The sequence below is a fragment of the Lissotriton helveticus genome, chromosome 2_1 (genome assembly GCF_964261635.1).
Source record: "Lissotriton helveticus chromosome 2_1, aLisHel1.1, whole genome shotgun sequence".
In the NCBI taxonomy this organism is placed as follows: domain Eukaryota; kingdom Metazoa; phylum Chordata; class Amphibia; order Caudata; family Salamandridae; genus Lissotriton; species Lissotriton helveticus.
This window is the reverse complement of record NC_136059.1, coordinates 449498131-449517518: the sequence shown is the minus strand read 5'-3', so window position 1 is coordinate 449517518 and position 19388 is coordinate 449498131. Positions and strand designations below refer to the sequence as shown.

Sequence of the window (19388 nt, the reverse complement as noted above, 5' to 3'; positions counted from 1 at the left end):
TACAGCCCTCCCCTTGATGTATGTAGCTCCTAAAGTTTAAGAGTGTTTCATAGGGTTTGATGGTAATCAGGGGCGACTCCTCCATATGGGCGGAGGAGTGTCACCACACTGCTTTCTCGCAGTGCGGGAAGCAGAACCATAAAATGGTATTATAAATATCATTTTATGTTTCTGCTTCTCGCACTGCGGGAAAGCAGAAGGGTTTGGTTGGGGGCGGGCAGATGGGCGGTACTGATCTAGGGCAGGAGAGGAGTGGCTTGCCCACTCTGAGAGAGCTGACTGTTTGGACGGCCCCGGGGGTGACCAAACCAGTCTTAAACACTCTCCCTTTCTCCACGTAGGCTGCAGGCAGCCTACATGAAGAAAATGGCCTCCCCCCAGACGCCTGTGTGTTCGGTGTCCCATCCAATCACAACACTGCCGTTGCAGAGTTGTGATTGGCTTAGGGGAGGGGAGGAGAGGGAGGCTGCATGCTTCCTGTGAGTAGCAGAGAAAGAAGCAGACGCCACCCGGGACCGGAGCGGTCTGGCGAAGGTAAGTTACCCATTTTCTTTTTTATTAAAACTATCCCCCCACCTCCCCTCCGCACGTCCCCTCACACCCCACCCACGAGTCATGCAGGCGGCGAATTATGGTAATCAGTGTATGTTGTCTCCCCTCTTCCAGCCTGGCCTAAAGAATCATGTTCTTTACCCTAGCTCCATTCTGTGAACTCTTTAAGAGTGTTGAGAAGGTACTGAAAGTGAATTGAGAAGCATTTATGCAGGACATTCATAATTGTTTGAGGGTGTGTGCGAGGAAAAATAAAGTCACAATGTGTTAGATTTGGGGGTCTCTAGTTGGCAGAGGTAGGTACATTTGTCCAAATAGGAACCCTTGCGTCTAGTCAGGGTAAGGCGGTACACTCCTAAAATACCCCTGCTCACCCCCTTGGTAGCTTGGCACTAGCAGACAGGCGTATCTCAGAGGCTGTGTGTAAAGCATTTGTGAACACATACAGTAACCCAGTGACAACACTACAGATGGACACCACACAAGTTGTAGTATAAAAATAAGTATTTTTATATAGACTTAACATAAGACCACAAACGACAAAAATCCACAATACTGTACTTAAAAATGGTAGAATTACTTAGTTCTCTTAAGATGTAAAATGCGACACGTTGAGTTCAATGTACCTTAGGATGCGTAACGCTATACAACAAAAGTGTTGCAGGGAAGGTGATGCATCGGTTCCTTACACGCGATAACGGTGATGCGTCGGGTCCCTACTGATGCGCAGGGGATGCGTCGGTTCTTCTCTGCAAGGGGAGGTGATGCGTTGGTTTCTTACTGCGCTTCTGAGGCGATGCGACTAGCAGTGCCGTGATGCAATGAAGATCCGGTGCAATGAACAAAGATGGCGTCTTCTCTTGGATGCGACACGATGCATGCAGCCCGACGGCTGTGCGGTGACTCAACGATTCTTCTGAGCCACGAGAGTCCCTGCGGCACGCTTCTCGGTGATGCCGCGGCATGTGGTGCAATGTCGATCCTCTTCTCCAGTGTTCCGAGGCGCTTCGGTGATGATGCAACAGCTGCAGCGGTGGCTACACGCTTCTCCATTGATGTGGCGGCATCTGATGCAACATCGATCCTCTCCTCCGGTTATGCGACAACAGAGGCTGCGGCGGCGACACGCTTCTTCTTCGTGAGTTGCGCTTCCAGCTCCTTGCGACACGCAGTTCCTCAGAAAGCCCAGCACAGCTGCAGGCATTTCCAAAGAACTCTTGGGGAGTTGGTGGTTGAAGTCTGTTGTCCCTGAATCTTCAGCAGGAGGCAAGCTCTATCTCAAGCACTTGGAGATACTTCACATGTTGAATAAAAGTAGCACAAAGTCCTTTCTCCTCTCTTTGGCAGTCAGGCAACCACTGCAGGCCAATCCCTCACGCTTAGGATTAGTCTCTCCTCAGTCTCTGTGGTTCCTCTCCTCAGCAAAGGTTTCTACTTGTTTATCCAAAAGTGATCTAAAGTCCTGCGGCCTGGGTCCCCCTTTTTATACACAGTTTCTCTTTGTTCTCTGAAGGCAGAGATGCCTTTGCTTAGTCCAAACGAGTTCTGGTCAGTCCTGGAGCACTTTGCTGACAAGACTTCTTTCCTTTCACAGTGCAGGGCAGGGACATCAGACGCACCACAGGAGGTGGAGCCAGCATTGTGGAGGGAAGGCACAGCCCTATTCAGGTCCCAGATGCAACTCCTCCCTCCCATCTGCAATTTCTCTATTCAGCCCTGTGCTGCATACACAACCTAGCAGAGGCAAGCTTGGATGGTTAGACAAGAAAATACCTACTTTCTAAAAGTGGTATTTTCAAACACAGAATGTTAAAACCAACTTCACTAAAAGATGTATTTCATCATTCTGAGTTCAGGCATAGTAAACTCGAATTTCTACCTAGTTCCCTGAGTCAGTTAGGATTGTAAGATGTTATAATTAAACTGCCCATTCTGGCCTATGGTGACCAGGTAGCCTTGCAATAGTGAAAAACGAAAATGGCTGTAAATCACTATTAGGACATGCCACACACACCAGGGTGTGTCCTACCTTTTACCTACGATGCACCCTGCCCTTGGGCCTACCATAGGGGTGACTAATATACAGAAAAGAGAAGGTTTAGGGTCTGGCAAGTGGGTGCACTTGCCCAGTCAACATGACAGTACCAGATTGCACACAGGTTCTGCAGTGGCAGACCTGAGACACACTTTTACAGGCTGCTTCTGTGGGTGGCAAAACAAGTGCTGCAAGCCCATCAGCAGCATTTGGATTTACAAGCCCTGGGCACACTCAGTGCACGGTACTAGGGTCTGACAAGTAAACCAAACCTGCCAATCATGGAGTCACTAATCCATACATCAATTTAACATAGGGAGCACTTGCACTGTTGCACTGGACAGCAGTGGCACAGTGCCCAAAGCATATATAATCAGCAAAAACACATAAGGTAATAGCAAAAATTGGAAGGGAGACCCACGCCAAGGTGCCAGGTCTAACACAATGTTTGGCAGTTTCTTCAATGTGCTGTTCGGTGAACAACTTTTGAGCATGTGCCTAGTAGAACTGCATTACTATGTGCCTAAATTGTAGATCCTCATTCCAAAATATTTTCACTTCATGATGTCAAGTGGCTAGAAAACCAAGAAGCTCAGAATGGCCGAGGTAGTCAGATGGTGAAAGGGTATATTGAGATAAAAATTCTTCATGACAGGCCCAAATCCCTAATAGCAACCCCAGTGATTCATAGGTGACACTACAAGGTGAAAAGCCAGAGGGGAATGGATTCTTTTAAAGGGATTAGATTTCTAGGAATGATGAAGGTATCTGAGAGCCGTCTTCACCAGATACAACTGAGCCATTAACGTCAGCAAAGTGGTAAGTGCCAGTTCATATCCCAAACATCGCAGGTGTTCAACCTGCTTTTTAGTTGGAGTGGCCAATTGGAAATATTATTGGTGGCTGTGGATGGCTGGGAGAACAAGATAAGATTGCACATTCAAATACCTCCCAAAAGCCAACGTATGCACATGTTTTACTCCGGCATTTAAAACAAATTCCTCAGACACCTCCTATGGGATCGGCATTTCAAACGTTCTCTAGTGAGTAGTTATGACTCGAGAGCCACCGCTACAAGATTTCAGATTAAGTCAATGAATCATTTCAAGAGCATTGGCTTTATAGAAACGCAAGGTTTACTGGTACATGAAGAACATCAGGCCTATTCTGTGTTTCAGTTATTTGCTTACATATACTGTATGGAATGTCTGTGTCCTTAGTTTAAACCGTGATTACTTTCTACATTTTCTGATGTCACTCCTCCACACCCTCCTTTTCAAAGTGTGACCTCTACTTTTAAACATCCTTTTCTATTGAACTCCTTTAATTGTTTTTAATGTACATGGATTTTTCTCACATGCCCCTCACTTTTTCCTGCAGTCTATACATTATTTCATTATTCGATTTGTGCCATTGAATTAATGTTGGTTGAAGCATTTCACCATTTATAGTTCTTCTCTAGAATGAGTCTAGTCTCCTTCCACACTTCCTGGAATGGCGTTCTATGACCCCAGCAGTAAATAAAGAGACAGTACCCTGGGCTGTTCCCTATCATGTGAAGTTTGACTACTTGGAGAATGTTTGTGGGCCCTCTTCTCTGGTAGTTGCATTCGGAGGCAAAACGTTTCACTTGTCAGGAGCTATCTCTCTTTCCACAACTGGAAGACATGATTTTACTATCACATGGCAAAATAGGAAAAACCTGGTGGGTGATTTTACATGCTGAGTACTTATATAACGTATCAATCAATCAATCAATCAGGATTTATACAGCGCAGCTAATCACCCGATAGTGTATCCAGCTGCTTGCAGGTCCCGTAGGCTTATTTGAATAGCCAGGTCTTGAGGACCATTCGGAATTCTGGAATGAGGTGATGGTCCGGAGGTGCGTGGTGAGCTGTTCCAGGTCTTTGCTGTGATGTGGGAGAAGGAGCATCCTCCACTTCTGCTTCGGTAGATGTGAGACTAAAGGACAAGTGAAAAGGAGGGAGAACGTCATCTTCTAGACAGTTGGGAAACTTTCAGTGGGTGGTTAATGTAGGTGGTCCTTGGTTGTGTGGACCCTTGTGTGCGTGGGTCAGCAGCTTGAGTTTGCATCTCTTCTGTACGGGGAGCCAGTGGAAGTGTCCTGAGGTGGAGTGTGGTGTGGGTTTATCAGGGAAGGCAAAAGATGAGTCTGGCTGTGGTGTTCTATACGATGAGGGCATGTGTTACAGTGCTTCTCGTGTGTAGGAGTAGCCATTTGAAGATCTTATGTAGGATGTGCAGAGTGAGGAAGCAGGCTGAGGTGACCACGTTCATCTGAGATTTTATGGTGAGCTTGTTGTCAATGATGATTCCAAGGTTTCTGGTGTGGTTAGAGGGAGTGGGTGGGGGTTCTTGGTCTGGTGGCCTCTGATGCAGCGGGACCAACATAAACCCTTTCTTTATATCACTAATCCAGGAATAACCTCTTTTATTTACTCATCGGTGGGGCCCATAACACCGAGAGACACACACACACATTCGCACAGCTCCTGAATTAGTGATAAGTAGATGAGCTGCAAGACATGTGGGGTACCTTATTAACCTATACAATAACTATATACATTATGTACATTAAACTACAATGTCTGATACTTCTAAAAACATCGAGGTACTCCCCTAGTTGGTCAATGGACCAACTAGTAGGAATCAGTTGATGGCGATTAAGTCCAGCTCAATCACAGTTTAAAACCTTCAACTTTTATTTGTCATGACTTTTATTTTAATAACCACAGACTCGAATTTATATTTCATAAGATTTTATCTGGATTTATTTAAAGAGAATTTTAAACTGCGTACATTTTATTAGACAAATACATTCTAAGCATTATTTCAATACATTTAAGCATGAGAATTTAGAAAACGGAAAATACTCATTACCCCTTGGCCATAGGGCGGTGAAGAAAATGGTTCACGAGAACATGAACCGCAGGACACAGGATAGGTTCCCAAGCTGACTGTCTGTCCCTCTAACCTACTCGTCGTATCCCTCCCGAGATGGAATTTCAGCAATGATCTTGTTCGTTTTCCCCATCAGAGTTCAAAGTCCAAAATCTTTCAAAGTCTCTTACACCATAAAGAAGAAAAATTGTCTCAACTGACAGCATGTCGTGCTGAGCAAAGGTGCGAAAAGAAGTGCGATACTCGTCATACGCACAAGCACTCTTTATACCCTTTCACTAACTTTCTATACCCAAAATTGAAACATTTAGAGGCTACATCCATATCTAGTTGGTCCATTGGTGGGGTGGTGATGATCACCTCATGTCCTCTTTGCTCAAACCAGTTCTCAAAAGTCCTTACTTATTCTAGGGGTTCACATGACTTCATAAAATGTTCACATTTATACTTTATTACACTATTTGTATCATTCTCCTGCAGTCATGTAATTTTCATCCTCTGAAACTCAGTTCCTTCATCCGTTCCCATGCTTTTAGAATAGTCTCTTTGGCACAACTCCAGTTGCAGGCCAGCCTGGCCTTGACATCTCTCATTCCGGGCATTGACCATACACTTGTTACTGAACATCCATTTCTGTTCATGCGCGGGGGCCATCTTTAATTTCTGTGCACCATCGCGTTTAACATCAGCCACTTTCAGACAAGGCTGATCAGGCCCGAATGAGAACTAATACGAAAATAAACATTACAGAAATTAGCTATAGTAAATAAGCCCTTCTGTTTACCGCCCACCATTCTGATTACCCGTGTTAGGTATTACCTAGCAAAAGCGACATTTAAAGCCATTTTACTTACGATCTGCATTCTATGCCACAATATAATTCTACCACATACACGAATACATGCAATTACTCTTTATTTCTACATAACCACAAACCTATGTTAGTTCGACTCACATTTCATTAATAAATTAGATTTTCGCAAATAGCAGTTAATTTCCCACGTGTAGTGTCTAAATATAAAGGTGCATCTGTTGATTAGTTTACATGCTTCACACAATTAATATTATTAAAGTTATGAGGTAATTAACTTTGAAGGAGGTACACATTTTTTTTGTATTTCCCTTGCTCCATCACCACCAGGAGTCGTTGCATTTGTTGCGCTGTGGCCAAAGATCAGTATTTCCGCCTTGTCTGTGTTCAGCTGTGTTCAGCTGCAGGCTGAATAAAGAAGGCTCTCGAATAAAGAAGTGTGAGCCCTACTCTGTCTTGTGTAAAATGTGCATCCCACTTCTTTACAGAAACAAGCTGTTATAAATACACGCCCATAAAACGTTTTCCACTGTACATGGGAAATGTGTATATGAAATGTTGATATTGAGAATAAACGTGTTTCTCTTGAAGCCATCCTTTTTAAATTAACTAGAGAACATACATAAACCATCTGTTACCTTGAAATATGACTGTATTCTGCTTTAACAGTTATTGTAATGCTTTCATTGAAGAGTCCTGTGCTCCTTGAGAATGGCCATTCAGCCCCTGAGTAGGGCATTGGTTTTGTTTGGTCTGTTGTTGTAAGGTATTTCCCAAAGTGATGCATGTGTTGACGAGTGAATGCCTCTGTTTCAGACCTAAACCTGCTGGACTGGAGTTCTGAAAATCTCATTGCTTTTGGCTTGAACTCATCTGTTCATATATGGGATGGCGAGAGCTGTGGAGCCCTTGGACGCATAGACCTGAGCTCGAGCTCAAAGTACATCTCCTCTGTGTCCTGGATAAAAGAAGGGGCCTGCCTTGCTGTGGGCACCAGCGATGGTGAAGTACAAGTACTGTTTGAAAACTAGAACCATCTTCTGGTCTTGGGGATCAGGGAACAGGAGGTCATTTGCAACGAGTGTGTACTTAAGGTGCTCACTTGTAAACCCTAAGTATAACCATTCTTTAATATAGAAAGTCAGAGGCCACTCAGACTACACTGAGCGATTATAATATAAAAATCCAGGGGATTCCTGCTGTGGGGTTAGCCTACTGTAAGCCACATCGTGGATACCTCAACTGGAGCCAGAGTCTTAACAGCTGGAAATAGTGCCATGGAGAGAGAAAGTATAGGAAGAATAACTACTTATGCCCTGCTACTTGTCCTCCAAAGCATTATCCAAGCAGAACCTAACTCAGGAAGGAGATGGCACTGTGAGTTAACATTCGACATGAGTTCATTTGCTCAGCCTCCATCATTTCAATGTCTTTAAATTGAGTACCATCAAATTAAAACTTGGTAAAAATGTTTAAGCATGGGATGACTGTACATAGTGCTTTATGACTCCTTGCAAATGATCTCTTTCCGCATACGTTACATCTTTTCCTTAAGATTTAATTTTCAATTTTTTTCCCTTTGAGCCTGTGTCTTACAATTTTCAAAATATTGTTATTTTTGTTTCATTGTGTAGCGATCCACTGCCTCTTGGGCTTAATTTATAATAACAATTAAGAATAAATAAAATATGTCTGAGTGGTACAGCTTACTGTTGTTATCAGAATTTGCACTTGTACATGAATAGCTTTCCCACTGCTTCTGTTTCGTTATGAATCATTCTGCAAAAAGCCGTATTCCCAAGCAGACATTGCTGGGACTCTTAAACCCACACATATGGGAACGACACCAAAGGCACATTCTAACCCTACCCTCTTTAATACCCGCTGAAGACATACCGCAAACATCCATAGAAAGTGTCCAGAGGATGACTACTCATTTGACAATATTTTCTAGGAAAATACGACTGTATAACTAATCTCTATCAATGAAGAACTTTCCTACAGATGTCAATTCCCTCTTTCATCTTCAAAAAAGAAATACACTGCTGCGTTCATCTCATGTATCTCTAGTAGAATCATGGGCACACAATCGTGCTGATTCTCGATGTATTGTACTATAACAATGGGGCTCATTATGATGGCGGGCAGACATCAGTCCGCCCGCCATCATAGCAGTGCTGGGACTGTCAGCGATACGTTCCGCGGTCCCACGAGTGCAAATAGGATGGGCCCACCATACTGGCGAGCGCATCCTGGCGTTTTAACATTGTGGATGGTGCTTCTGGCTGCAGCACCGTCCGCAATGTTAAAAGGCCATGCTGAGCATTCCCCTGCAATATGTGGCAGGCACCACGCGGTGCCTGCCACGCAGTACAGAGAAATTATGGTACCCCCAGTACACCTCACCCCACACACAGAGGGGACCTGCAACATGCCTCCAAAGCCAGTCTCCGCCGGTCTTTTTGCTGCGGGATATCTGCTGCAAAAAGACAGGCGGAAAGTGATACAGTAATCCCTATGGCCGTGCCTGCACGGCACTGCCACAATGATGCCCTGGTTCCGGGTTCCACAAGTCTGGTGTAAAATGACCGCCTTGTGGAACCATGGCGGGCAGACTACCTGCCCGGCTGTGGCGGACCTTCCGCCATCATAACGAGCCCCAAAGTTTTCAGAATTCAGTCTAAGAGGATTGATTTATTGCAAAATGTACGAAAGTAATTCGTATGTTTCTGTAGGAAATGATTAAAGATTCTGTACTGCATTTCTTCTTCACTAAATGAAGAGATTCAGCAGCAGAGGCTGATTGGCACAAAGCAGTGAGCTAAACAGATGAAATCCACTGATGCAATATTGAACAAGATGCTCTTACACAATGAGGGCCATATTTATGCAGCTTAGCACAGTGCAGTATGTCACCTAAAGTGCTGCGTCACAGGGAAAGGTCAGGAGTGCGCAATATCTATCACAATGCGGCACATTTCTGCCTTTTCCCAGCCAACGGGCACAATGGGCTGCCTAGCTCCAACGCAGGTACCCTAGCACCATGGTGCAAGGGTGCCTAAGGTTGCACACTGCAGGGCTTATTTATGAGAGGCTTGCACTGCCAAAGAGCAACTTTTTTATACGCTCTGGCGACGAAGTCTCTTAATCATATCTGTGTGGCTTTGCATGGTCTCATATATATGGAGTAAGACAAAGCAGTGCAAGTCGCTGATTTGCTTTACTCTGCACCAAGGAGGCATTTCATGGGCATTGCAATGGGTTTTTGACGCTACCCCAGATTTACTTAAACACATAAACTTGGGGCAGGGTCAAAACTTTACGCCTCACCGGACCAGAGGTAACGAGGAAAAATATTTTTATTTCTCCTCGTTTTTTTCTCCTTCCATGTATGCTGCTTTGAAAGAGGAAAACACCCTCAGGATTGTTTTTGTGCAGGTGGGTGCTCCTTCTTGCACAAAACAATCCTGCCTGCAACAGAGACATGCTTGCACCATGGTGCAAGGGTTCCTACTTTGGCACCAGGCTGCAAATTGTGCACCAGTGCAGGGGGAAAGGACAGGAGTTCACAGTATTTCATAAATACAGTGCATTCCTGCCCTTTCACATTGGCAAAGGGCTTGTGGCACTGACCTACGCCAATTCCACATCAATAAGGACCTGGGTTGTTTTTGTGCAGGAAGGGTCACCTTCCTGCACAAAAACAATTCCCTGAGGCATATTCCTCTATCTATGAGTACTGAAAAATGCAGCACACATCAAAAGATGAAGCGATGAGGAGAAATAAAGATATTTCTCCTCGTTACGGTTCACCTGGGAAAGTGTAGCATTTGGGCGCATTCCCATGTCAACCAGTAATGGTAAATCTGGAAATGAGTCAAACACATGGGAATTGCTTGGGAACACCCTCGCTATGCCCACAGAACGCCTTCACATGGCAGAGTTGCTCCAAAGTTATCAGCCTCTCTAGGTAAAACAAAGTGACATTATGTGGCTTGATAAATCGTATTTTGGGGTTGCATCGCACATGCATCACGTTGCATAGTTCAAAAACGCTGCAACCCCCTTGATAAATAGGGCTCTAATTGTCTTGCACAGGTGCAAGTGAATTTCTGTCACTTATATGTCCCATCATCAATATGTGCACATGCCACCTGTTGAGATTAGCTCAGCCACGCATATTACATTTTTATATTAGTTATTAGACATTTCGGGGCAGATTTATGAAGGCCTTGCGCCGCCGGTGCGTCACTTTATTTGACGCAACGGCGGCGCAAACAATGCGCCCTATTTACAACGTGACGCATCTAGGAGATGCGTCACGTTGTAAAGCCCTGCGCCATGAGGAGGCGTTCCGGCGCAGGGTGGGCGTTCCGGGGCAGGTGCGCCTCGCAAAAGTGGCTGAGTGAAATCTATAAGATTTCACTCAGTCACTTTCAGGACAATGCTGCGTCAAAAGCCTGCACCTGCTTGAAGCAGGCGTAGGTCTTGACGCAGCATTGTGGAGATGGGGCAGCCCCGAGCCTTGCTGGAGCTGCGTCGCGCTTGCGACGCAGCTCCAGCAATGCGCCACCTTTTCGGCACAGATGCGTCACGCAACTGTGCCGTTTTTGCCCCATGGTGCGCCGCATTATAAATGCGGTGCACCATGGGTGGCGGAGCAGCAGTGCAGGATGACTGGCGCATCCCTGGGGATGCGCCAGTCATCATAAATCTGCCCCTTCATATATTGTGACTAATTAAGAATATGGACAAAAACTGTTTACCCATATTCTCTGCCAGGAACAACTTCATAAAGTATGCAGCAAATGATGAAATATATAATATGTGCACAAACTGAAGATTAATCATATAGATGACAAATTAAGCAGCCTATTTGTAAATGGAGGTACACAAACCAATTATTGTACAGGTGCACATTGTTCTTGATAAGGGCCCAGATAATCAGAAGGGACCCAGAGAACCTTTGTAGATGAAAAAACAATTCTGACTTTAGCTAGACTCAATGCTTGTTGGTAGAGAGTGCAGTCAGCAATACACAGTGTGCATACACGCAGTGAAAAAGCCTCTCAAAGCTTCTGGCAAAATAAACTCTTCTCAGCAGTATGACCTGCTGCTTTTTGGGTCCTAAATGTGCATAGGACGACAAAGTGGGTTCAGGGTTGTTCTAAGTTTTCCCCTTTATATTTTCACTTGCTCAGGTGATAGTTTTCTTTGCATATCAATACCATTTTCACTCTACTCGAACCCAGCCAAGCTAAAAATTGTATGAAGAATTTTATAGAGCCTACCCAAGGAACAATGAAAACTGTATGACGATTTTTAGGTCGAGCATTCAAGACCTCTTGTATATACTTTAGTATATACTTATATGTGTATTTACTTTGTGGGCTCTGGAGATCAGCTCTAGGACTCGTCTGCTTCCGCTTAGGGACTTTTTTCTGTTCAACTGACTCTATTTAACTGTTTAAATAGAAAACGACCAGCAGAGGTCAGTGAAATACCAGAATTGCTTTCTGCTGAGGGACTTTCTTTTTCTTATTTTTCTGGCAACTGTCTCTATGTAACTTTCTTGATAGGAAACGACCAGCAGAGATCAGTAAAATACCAGAATCACTTTATCATTCACTAGATTCCAGTCCATTAAAATTGCCTTCCACAAGCACCCGTAGACAATAATATTTTTTTTAAATCTCGTATTTTCAGTGATATGACCACCGAAGGCCCTGCTTTTATATTAAAAACAGACCTTTGGACTATACCATTTCCCGATGAAAGGCAATATTTCTCTCCATGTGTTCCCATTCCTGGTATGTCCCAAAGTTTGGTGCTTACTTTCCCTCCATGTTAAAGAACAGTAGATGTTTCAGCACCCAGGCTAATGTGCTGCATAGCTTAATACATATAAGGTCCCAAAGGCAAGGCGGATTGCATTGCAAATGCTTGTTTCCCTGTGTCTTTACTTATTTAGTGAGGTTTCCTAAGCATAATGCCTTTGTGAAAGAGAAAAATACGGTGTTCTGCGAATTCATGATATGCAGAAATATTTGCTAGGGCTAATTAAGGATATATTCAACAAAAGTTTTTGCAAAGGTTGTGATTTCCACACATGTGACAAATCTGTAAACTTCATTATCTGTGCAAGGTTGATACATTTTTCATTGACCTTTGCGAAAGTTGCCAAAAAATCATTGTAAATTCACACATCCCTTGCTGAATGCACAAGACACCATCTCCTTACTAGTTGTAGTACAGGAAGTACTTGTGAGTACCTTTTGCCCATGGAAGGAGTTTCCTTTCTCATTCTTTTCTCATTGAAATTTGAAAGCTACTATAATAATCTAATTGGACAAAACGTTGTCACCATTTAAGCATGCATGGATAGTATGAAGAGGGACTGGCAGACTTTCAGAGTTTCCCCACACTGCTCGAGACCTCCATGGGTGGTGGGGGTGCACACTGCACATCATCTCCCAGGAAGCCATTGTGCTAAGTGCACAGGTATACAAAGCACACCATGCCGCATAGTAGGATCCCTATCCAGTAGTGGCTGTAACTCGGCTGTTCTTTGACAAAGTATGAATTTATAAAATAGGCAGCATGTCCCTCTGTGCTCTTATCTGGTGCTTACGGGCTCATAGCCACCCTCGGCCAAGACACTTTCATTGCTGACGGCTGGCCAACTACTCCATAGCTGTCTGGTCATTATAAGGCAATTATTTTGTGAGTAGAGAGTTGGAGCCAAAGAGCACATGGAAGGGCGAGATTTTGATCGATACCTCATCACTATTGATCCAAACCTCGATCTGGTCGACTGAACCTTTGTTGCCTGTCTTGGAGGAAAAAAAAAAGTGCCCCTCTCTGCAAGTTAGTTCACCCAATAAAGGACTCTGCTCCCAAAGATCACAAACAACTTCTAGCTTTCAAAAGTTTATTGTAAGGATATGATAAGCTGCAAATACAGGCATCTCAGAATGAGATTCACGAGATACACAGGTCCAATTACATACATGTGCTCTCGGAAAGCCCTCAGACGAGCAACGGAAATCACTAACACAAGTTCTAAGAATAATAAAGCTATCAGCATTGACGCATATCTCTCCTTCATTTAAGTTGGAGGAAAACACACAGGTTAGGCTGTCCCTACCCTGCTCTAGATGGTATCCCTACTTAACCAAGTCCCAACCTAACAAAGGTGTCAGCAGTGAATGACCCCCAAGGGAAGTCACTCACTCTAAGTCTCTTGGTGAAAACCTATAGTTCTCCAGTCATGACCCCTCTCTGCCTACCCATCCGCTCTCTAAAGGGTCCTCAGGTATCTGCTCTAACTCCACCCAGGGGTGCTGTCCCTAATACAAAACAGTCAACAACATTTGAGACGCCCCTTGCGAGACGCCCCTCACGTGGTGTAGCTTCTGGCTTTTTCCATGATGCTTTGTATTGGGCCTCATACGTTAGAGTTGACCTTGCTTCTCAGACTCTTCTCCGGCCCGCTGATACCCCTTAAACATTCCGGAACCCTCCTCCATGTCTGGGCCGTCTACTGAACAGACCTCTATTCATTCATTTATAATTGGATCCCCCCTTTTCCTTTGCAGACAGATATCTGCAGCCAAGAACCCAACTCTCATAGACTTCCAAAAAAGGCTTGCAACATTTCTCAGCCCAGACATGTACGTGTAAATCAATGTTAAAACATTTCAGGCCTACAATATTTCTCATCATGATTATAGCATTCAACTTCTTCATTAATTAAAGCATGTTAATACTCTTATTCTATTATTCAGTAAACATCTCTAAAAATCATGGCCCATTTAATGCAATGACCAAAACATTAATACAATCTGTGTCGTGAAAAGAAACACCTTCCCTTTTAGCTCTGGCCCTGAGGCCTACCACATTCTGCGTTTAACCACATACCATCTTACATTTTAACAGCTACACGACATGAATTCAGAAATAATCACATCTACTAAAATCATATAGTGTCACACATTTCTGTATTAGTTCCACTTCTACTTAAATCTCTACATTAGCTATACATTCAGAAGATAATTACAGATACTATTAGCACTCATGGCATTTCTCCTCATGATTTGTGCTTACTACAGGTAAGTGTGATGTACTCATACATTTAGGTCAGTTTGCGCTCTCTCAGTTCCCCCCTTTGATGACCTCTCGGGGTCATCACTAACATTTAAACTGCAGTTATTGCTGGCATGATTTGTCTCTGCGCTTCCAGAGCCCTCAGGCTCCTGTACTGATTATCTTGTATGGCAGCCAATCTCTGCAGCTGTTCTCTTTGGGCCCTTTCTGACCTTCTTGCTCTGTACCATTTGAATACCCTCACCAATCCCCACAATATAATCCCACAGATCAATATTATGATGATAGGTTTTAGTATATACCACACAAAGCTTTTGCCTAAGGTGGAAATCCACCCTCCAACTTCACTCATTCCATGGCCCACCTTTTCCCAGACATTTTCTCTACTCAAGTCTTCGATCTCCTTGTGAATATTAGTTATGTTCCTAATAACTTTCTCAAGGGGCTTCGAATTGTCTGGAATGTAAGTACAACATTCCTGGACCTTCAAAGCCTTACAGACTCCGCCCTCTTTTGCTAGTAGGACATCTAACGCAAGACGGTTCTGAAGAACCATAGCCCTTATCGATTGCATCTCTCCTTCTACCAGCATTAAGGACTGAGCAGTGCTGGCAGACAACCTGTCGACAACTGTTGCCAGTCGTCTAATTTTAACATCATTAAGGATTACTCCCAAAAGAGGGAACATAGCTCCAAAGACATCTCCAACCATTTCTGCATCTCCTACATCTCTCCTTCCCCTCGAAGATGTCTTGCCCTCAATGATCACTAAGTCTTGTGCATGATATATTTTGGGGAAGACAATTGCTAAGTAACATGATCCATACCAGTTGTCAGGTAGTCTCACGTAGGCATTTCTTCCACATACAAAATACACATTTGGAATTACTTGCATTCCCTTCAGGAAATCTTTAGTATAGTACTCTATATTGAAAGCATGTTCACAGTCGACTTCTCCCACGTATACATTTTCATAATACGTTTTGGCTCGGTGAAGACATAGCTTTCCTCTCTGCGTCTTATCTAAAGCTATTGGACCACTACTACCCTTTCTCTTGTGTGCCTTCTCTTCCTCGGTCCAATCTGTTTTCCATTGTCCTGATTTTTTCAAAATCTTTTGTCTCCTGTAACGATCATCCACCTGCCCTATGAACTTCTTCTCGACTTCTGACACCTTGCATGTCAGGTTATTTCTACGGGCATGTGAAGTATCTAAGGTAATCCAAGGAATGAAGAACTTGGCCAATCTGTCTTCACTCTTCCAGTAGTCCCATTTGTTCATCTGCTTATAATTTGGGACTTCTGGCAACACTGAATCATAATTGGAGAAATAGTATTCGAAACTATCTCTCTCATAAAATATACTAAGCAATAAGCTACATGTAATGCCATATGTCAGCGGGAGGTGATGGTATCTAATGCCTTCATCTACAGACGCCGGCAACTGCATGCAGACGTAACAATCCTTAACCTCCATGGCATCCACGTATTCATATAAAAGTTTAGCATAAGCATTTGACCTAAAGTCTCCTTGGGACTCATCTACGTGTAACCTGCGGGCTTCTGCAGCTAATAACGCTTTCTCTTGAGTGTTTTCCCTTTTCTCACCAGCAACAGTAGGTGTAAGCGTTTCTTCAGAATTCACATCAGTTACCTTTGCCTCTTCCTCATGTCCCTTTACATAAGAAATTGTTACCACTAAAGCTATTAATATTATCACTCCTACTATTAGTGTACCTATTATACATTTAGCTCTGCGGTTCTGGGTGCCGGCCTCCATTTCGTCAGACAATATGGCTCTCTCTTATCTTAGCAAAAAGTTCTTTTCCTCTCGTTCCTTTACAGTCTCTTTTTAATCCTTTTGTCTTTAGAATCCACACAACTGGAAGCTGACAACCTTCTTCGCAAAAGTCCTTTAACAGTTCAATAAAGACAACCCTAGCCCTTCTCCATCAACTCAAGGGAAGTTCCCTAAAATTCTCTGCTTCCTGGGCGCTAGGTAATCTTCTTTTTCTGCTTGCTTTATTTACAAAGTCCTTTAACAGTCTACTATCAGGTTTGTGCCTGTAGCTTCAATAGCATAGTTCAGTATTTCCAAACGAAGATTGTGCTCTTCATGTGCTGTTATCGTTGTACCAAAGTCGGGGAATTGCAATTCTGAAAGAAACATGTGTTTTAACTTGCTGAGGCGGGGAGGTCTGGGGAGCATGAATGTTAATGACCCTTCTTGTTCGACTCCGGGTACCAACAGTCGTATTTCCACGGTGACAATGGGCTCAGAACTGGACACCACCACCGCTCGGATCCTCCCTGTCTCCGGTTTCACAGACATTTGTCGCCAGATATGTCCACTCAGGTGTGGAGTATCTTCTGTTAGGCACACGCACTCTTCTTGACCTTCTTCGGTCGGGTGCTTCAGCGCCCTGAGCACCTTCTTCCGGGTCTGAGTCTTCTGATATCGGAGGAAGGGTTACCTCTGGAGTTGACCTCAGGCTAGAGCTCCTTCTTTGCGGCCAATTAGCTTCTCCACGTGCCCTTCTACTCCTTCTCCTTCTTGTCTGTTCTCGCTCTCTGTCAGACCTGTCAGTGTCTGACTCGTACTCCCAGCTACTTTCTCCTTCTGTAGCGTCTTCCGTTTCGCTGTTGTACTGACCGTCCTCAGCTTGGTCAGACTCGTTCCCTGCTTCCGCTGGCACCTCTACAGCTTGGCTAGCCCCCTCTATGGCTTCTCGGTCCTCTTCTGGACGTCTATCCGAGAGAGAAGCTGTTTCTTCCCGAGGTGCTGGAACCCTTCGCGTATGTGACGCGTGGATCCAATTGGGCAGGCCTCCCACCTTCACAGCTGTGTTCGTGATCAGGATGATCTGGAAGGGCCCACGCCAACGAATATCCAAGCAGCTTCTTCTCACATGTTTTTTCACCAGGACCCAGTCCCCAGGGTACAGGTCATGGCACGGGCCCTGGCACGATGGAACCTCGGCAGCCTGCACCTGAAGGGACACAGAACGAATGGCGTCAGACAGCCCCTTACAATAGTCCAGGATCATATCATCTGTGATATTTAACAGTGCAGTAGTTGGGACAGATGGCAGCCTCATTGCTCTCCCCATTAACACCTCATGTGGTGATAACCCCGTTCTTCTGTCTGGGGTACTACGAAGGCTCATGAGAACCAATGGCAGGGCGTCAGGCCAACTCAGGGTCGTTGAGGAACAAACTTTGGCTATTCTGGCCTTGATCGTGCCATTGATCTGCTCCACAATTCCTGAGGCTTCTGGTCGGTAACTGCAATGCAACTTCTGATCGATATTCAGAGCTGCACAAATCATTTTCACAAGCTCGCTGTTAAAATGTGTTCCCCTATCTGATTCCAAAAAGGCCGGCACCCCGAAGCGCGGAATGAGTTCCCTAAGCAGTAACTTGGCCACTGTGAGGGTGTCGCACCTACGTGTAGGGTATGCCTCAACCCATCTGGAGAACACACAAACAACCACCAGGACATAGCGGAGGCGGTTGCACCTTGGCATTTCAATGAAATCTATCTGCATTCTATTGAATGGACCTCCAGACCTTCCTATGTGGCTCAGTGCAACTGGTGTTCTTTTTCCTACGTTCAGCTGCTGGCAGGTCACACAACGCTGGCACACTGCTTCTGCTGCTATTCTAAACTTAGGATTGTACCAAGTCTGTCTAAACACTCTCAGCATAGCATCTCTCCCTAAGTGTACGGGACCATGTATGAGTCTAGCCATTGGACTCACCATCTCATTGGGCAACACTGCTCTGCCGTCTGCTGAGACCCAAAAATGGGACTCACCCATTACACATCCTGCCTTTTCCCATGTTTCTTTTTCAATATCAGGAGCATTTTCTTGCATGTTTGACAGTTCATCCCAAGTATCAACAGTTTCCAGTATCATGGCTAATTCAGTCCTTACATTTATTCCACCCACTTCCACCTCTGTGAAAGAGTACCCTTGTTCCGCGCAATACCGCGCAACTTCATCAGCATATCTATTGCCTTTCGAAACGAAGTCCTCATTTCTGGTATGTGCGGTGCACTTTACAACTGCGATACCTGCTGGGCATTGCAACGCCTCTAACAACAGGCGCACAAACTCTCCATTGCGAATGGGAGAGCCTGAAGAGGTCATGAAGCCTCTTTGAGACCATAACTGCCCGTAATCATGAACTACCCCATAACCATATTGGCTGTCAGTGTATATGGTGACTCGAATTTGATTGCTGGCCAAGCACGCACGTGTCAAGGCAACAATCTCGGCTACCTGAGCGGAGTGTACTCCTTCCAGGCACCCAGCTTCCACAACTCCAGCAATTGTACAAACAGCATAAGCTGCTCTCAACTGCCCAACTTCGTCTCTTACACATGAGCCATCGACAAAGAAAATTTCGTCTGGGTCGGTCAGTGGCTCATCTACGATGTCGGGTCTGGGTTTGGTGCATAGTTCAGTCACATCGAGGCAGTCATGGTCTGTACATTCATCATCATCCTCTATATCATTTGGGAGTGGCATCAAGGTAGCAGGGTTCAAAACAGAGCATCTCTTGAGGGTCACATTCTCTGCAGCAAGAATAACTTGCTCATATCGCGTGAGCCTGCTGTTGGTCAGATGCTGTGTTTTGGTCCTGGTCATCAACAGTTCAACAGAATGGGGCACGCACACCTCTAACGGGTGCCCCATGACGATATTTTCACATCTCTCAATGCTGACACCCGTTGCAGCAACGGATTTGAGACATCCGGGCAACGCTGCGGCTACTGGGTCTAAAGTAGCCGAGAAATAAGCAACTGGTCTACGGGCATTCCCATGGATTTGGACTAACACAGACAACGCGCAACCTTCTCTCTCACAACAGTAAAGAAAAAATGGTTTATTGTAATCAGGCATTCCCAATGCCGGAGCACGACACAGGTCCTCTCGCAGCTGTAGGAATGCC

At 44.7% G+C, this 19388-nt stretch overlaps 1 protein-coding gene across 1 annotated transcript in view; it reads left to right on the top strand.

Moving 5' to 3' along the window:
- Positions 1-19388, top strand: part of CDC20B (cell division cycle 20B) — a 363106-nt gene that overhangs the window by 255684 nt on the left and 88034 nt on the right. The window contains exon 7 of the mRNA XM_078675082.1: positions 7140-7336. Coding sequence (XP_078531208.1) covers positions 7140-7336 — 197 coding nt within the window. The remainder of the gene's footprint in view (positions 1-7139; positions 7337-19388) is intronic.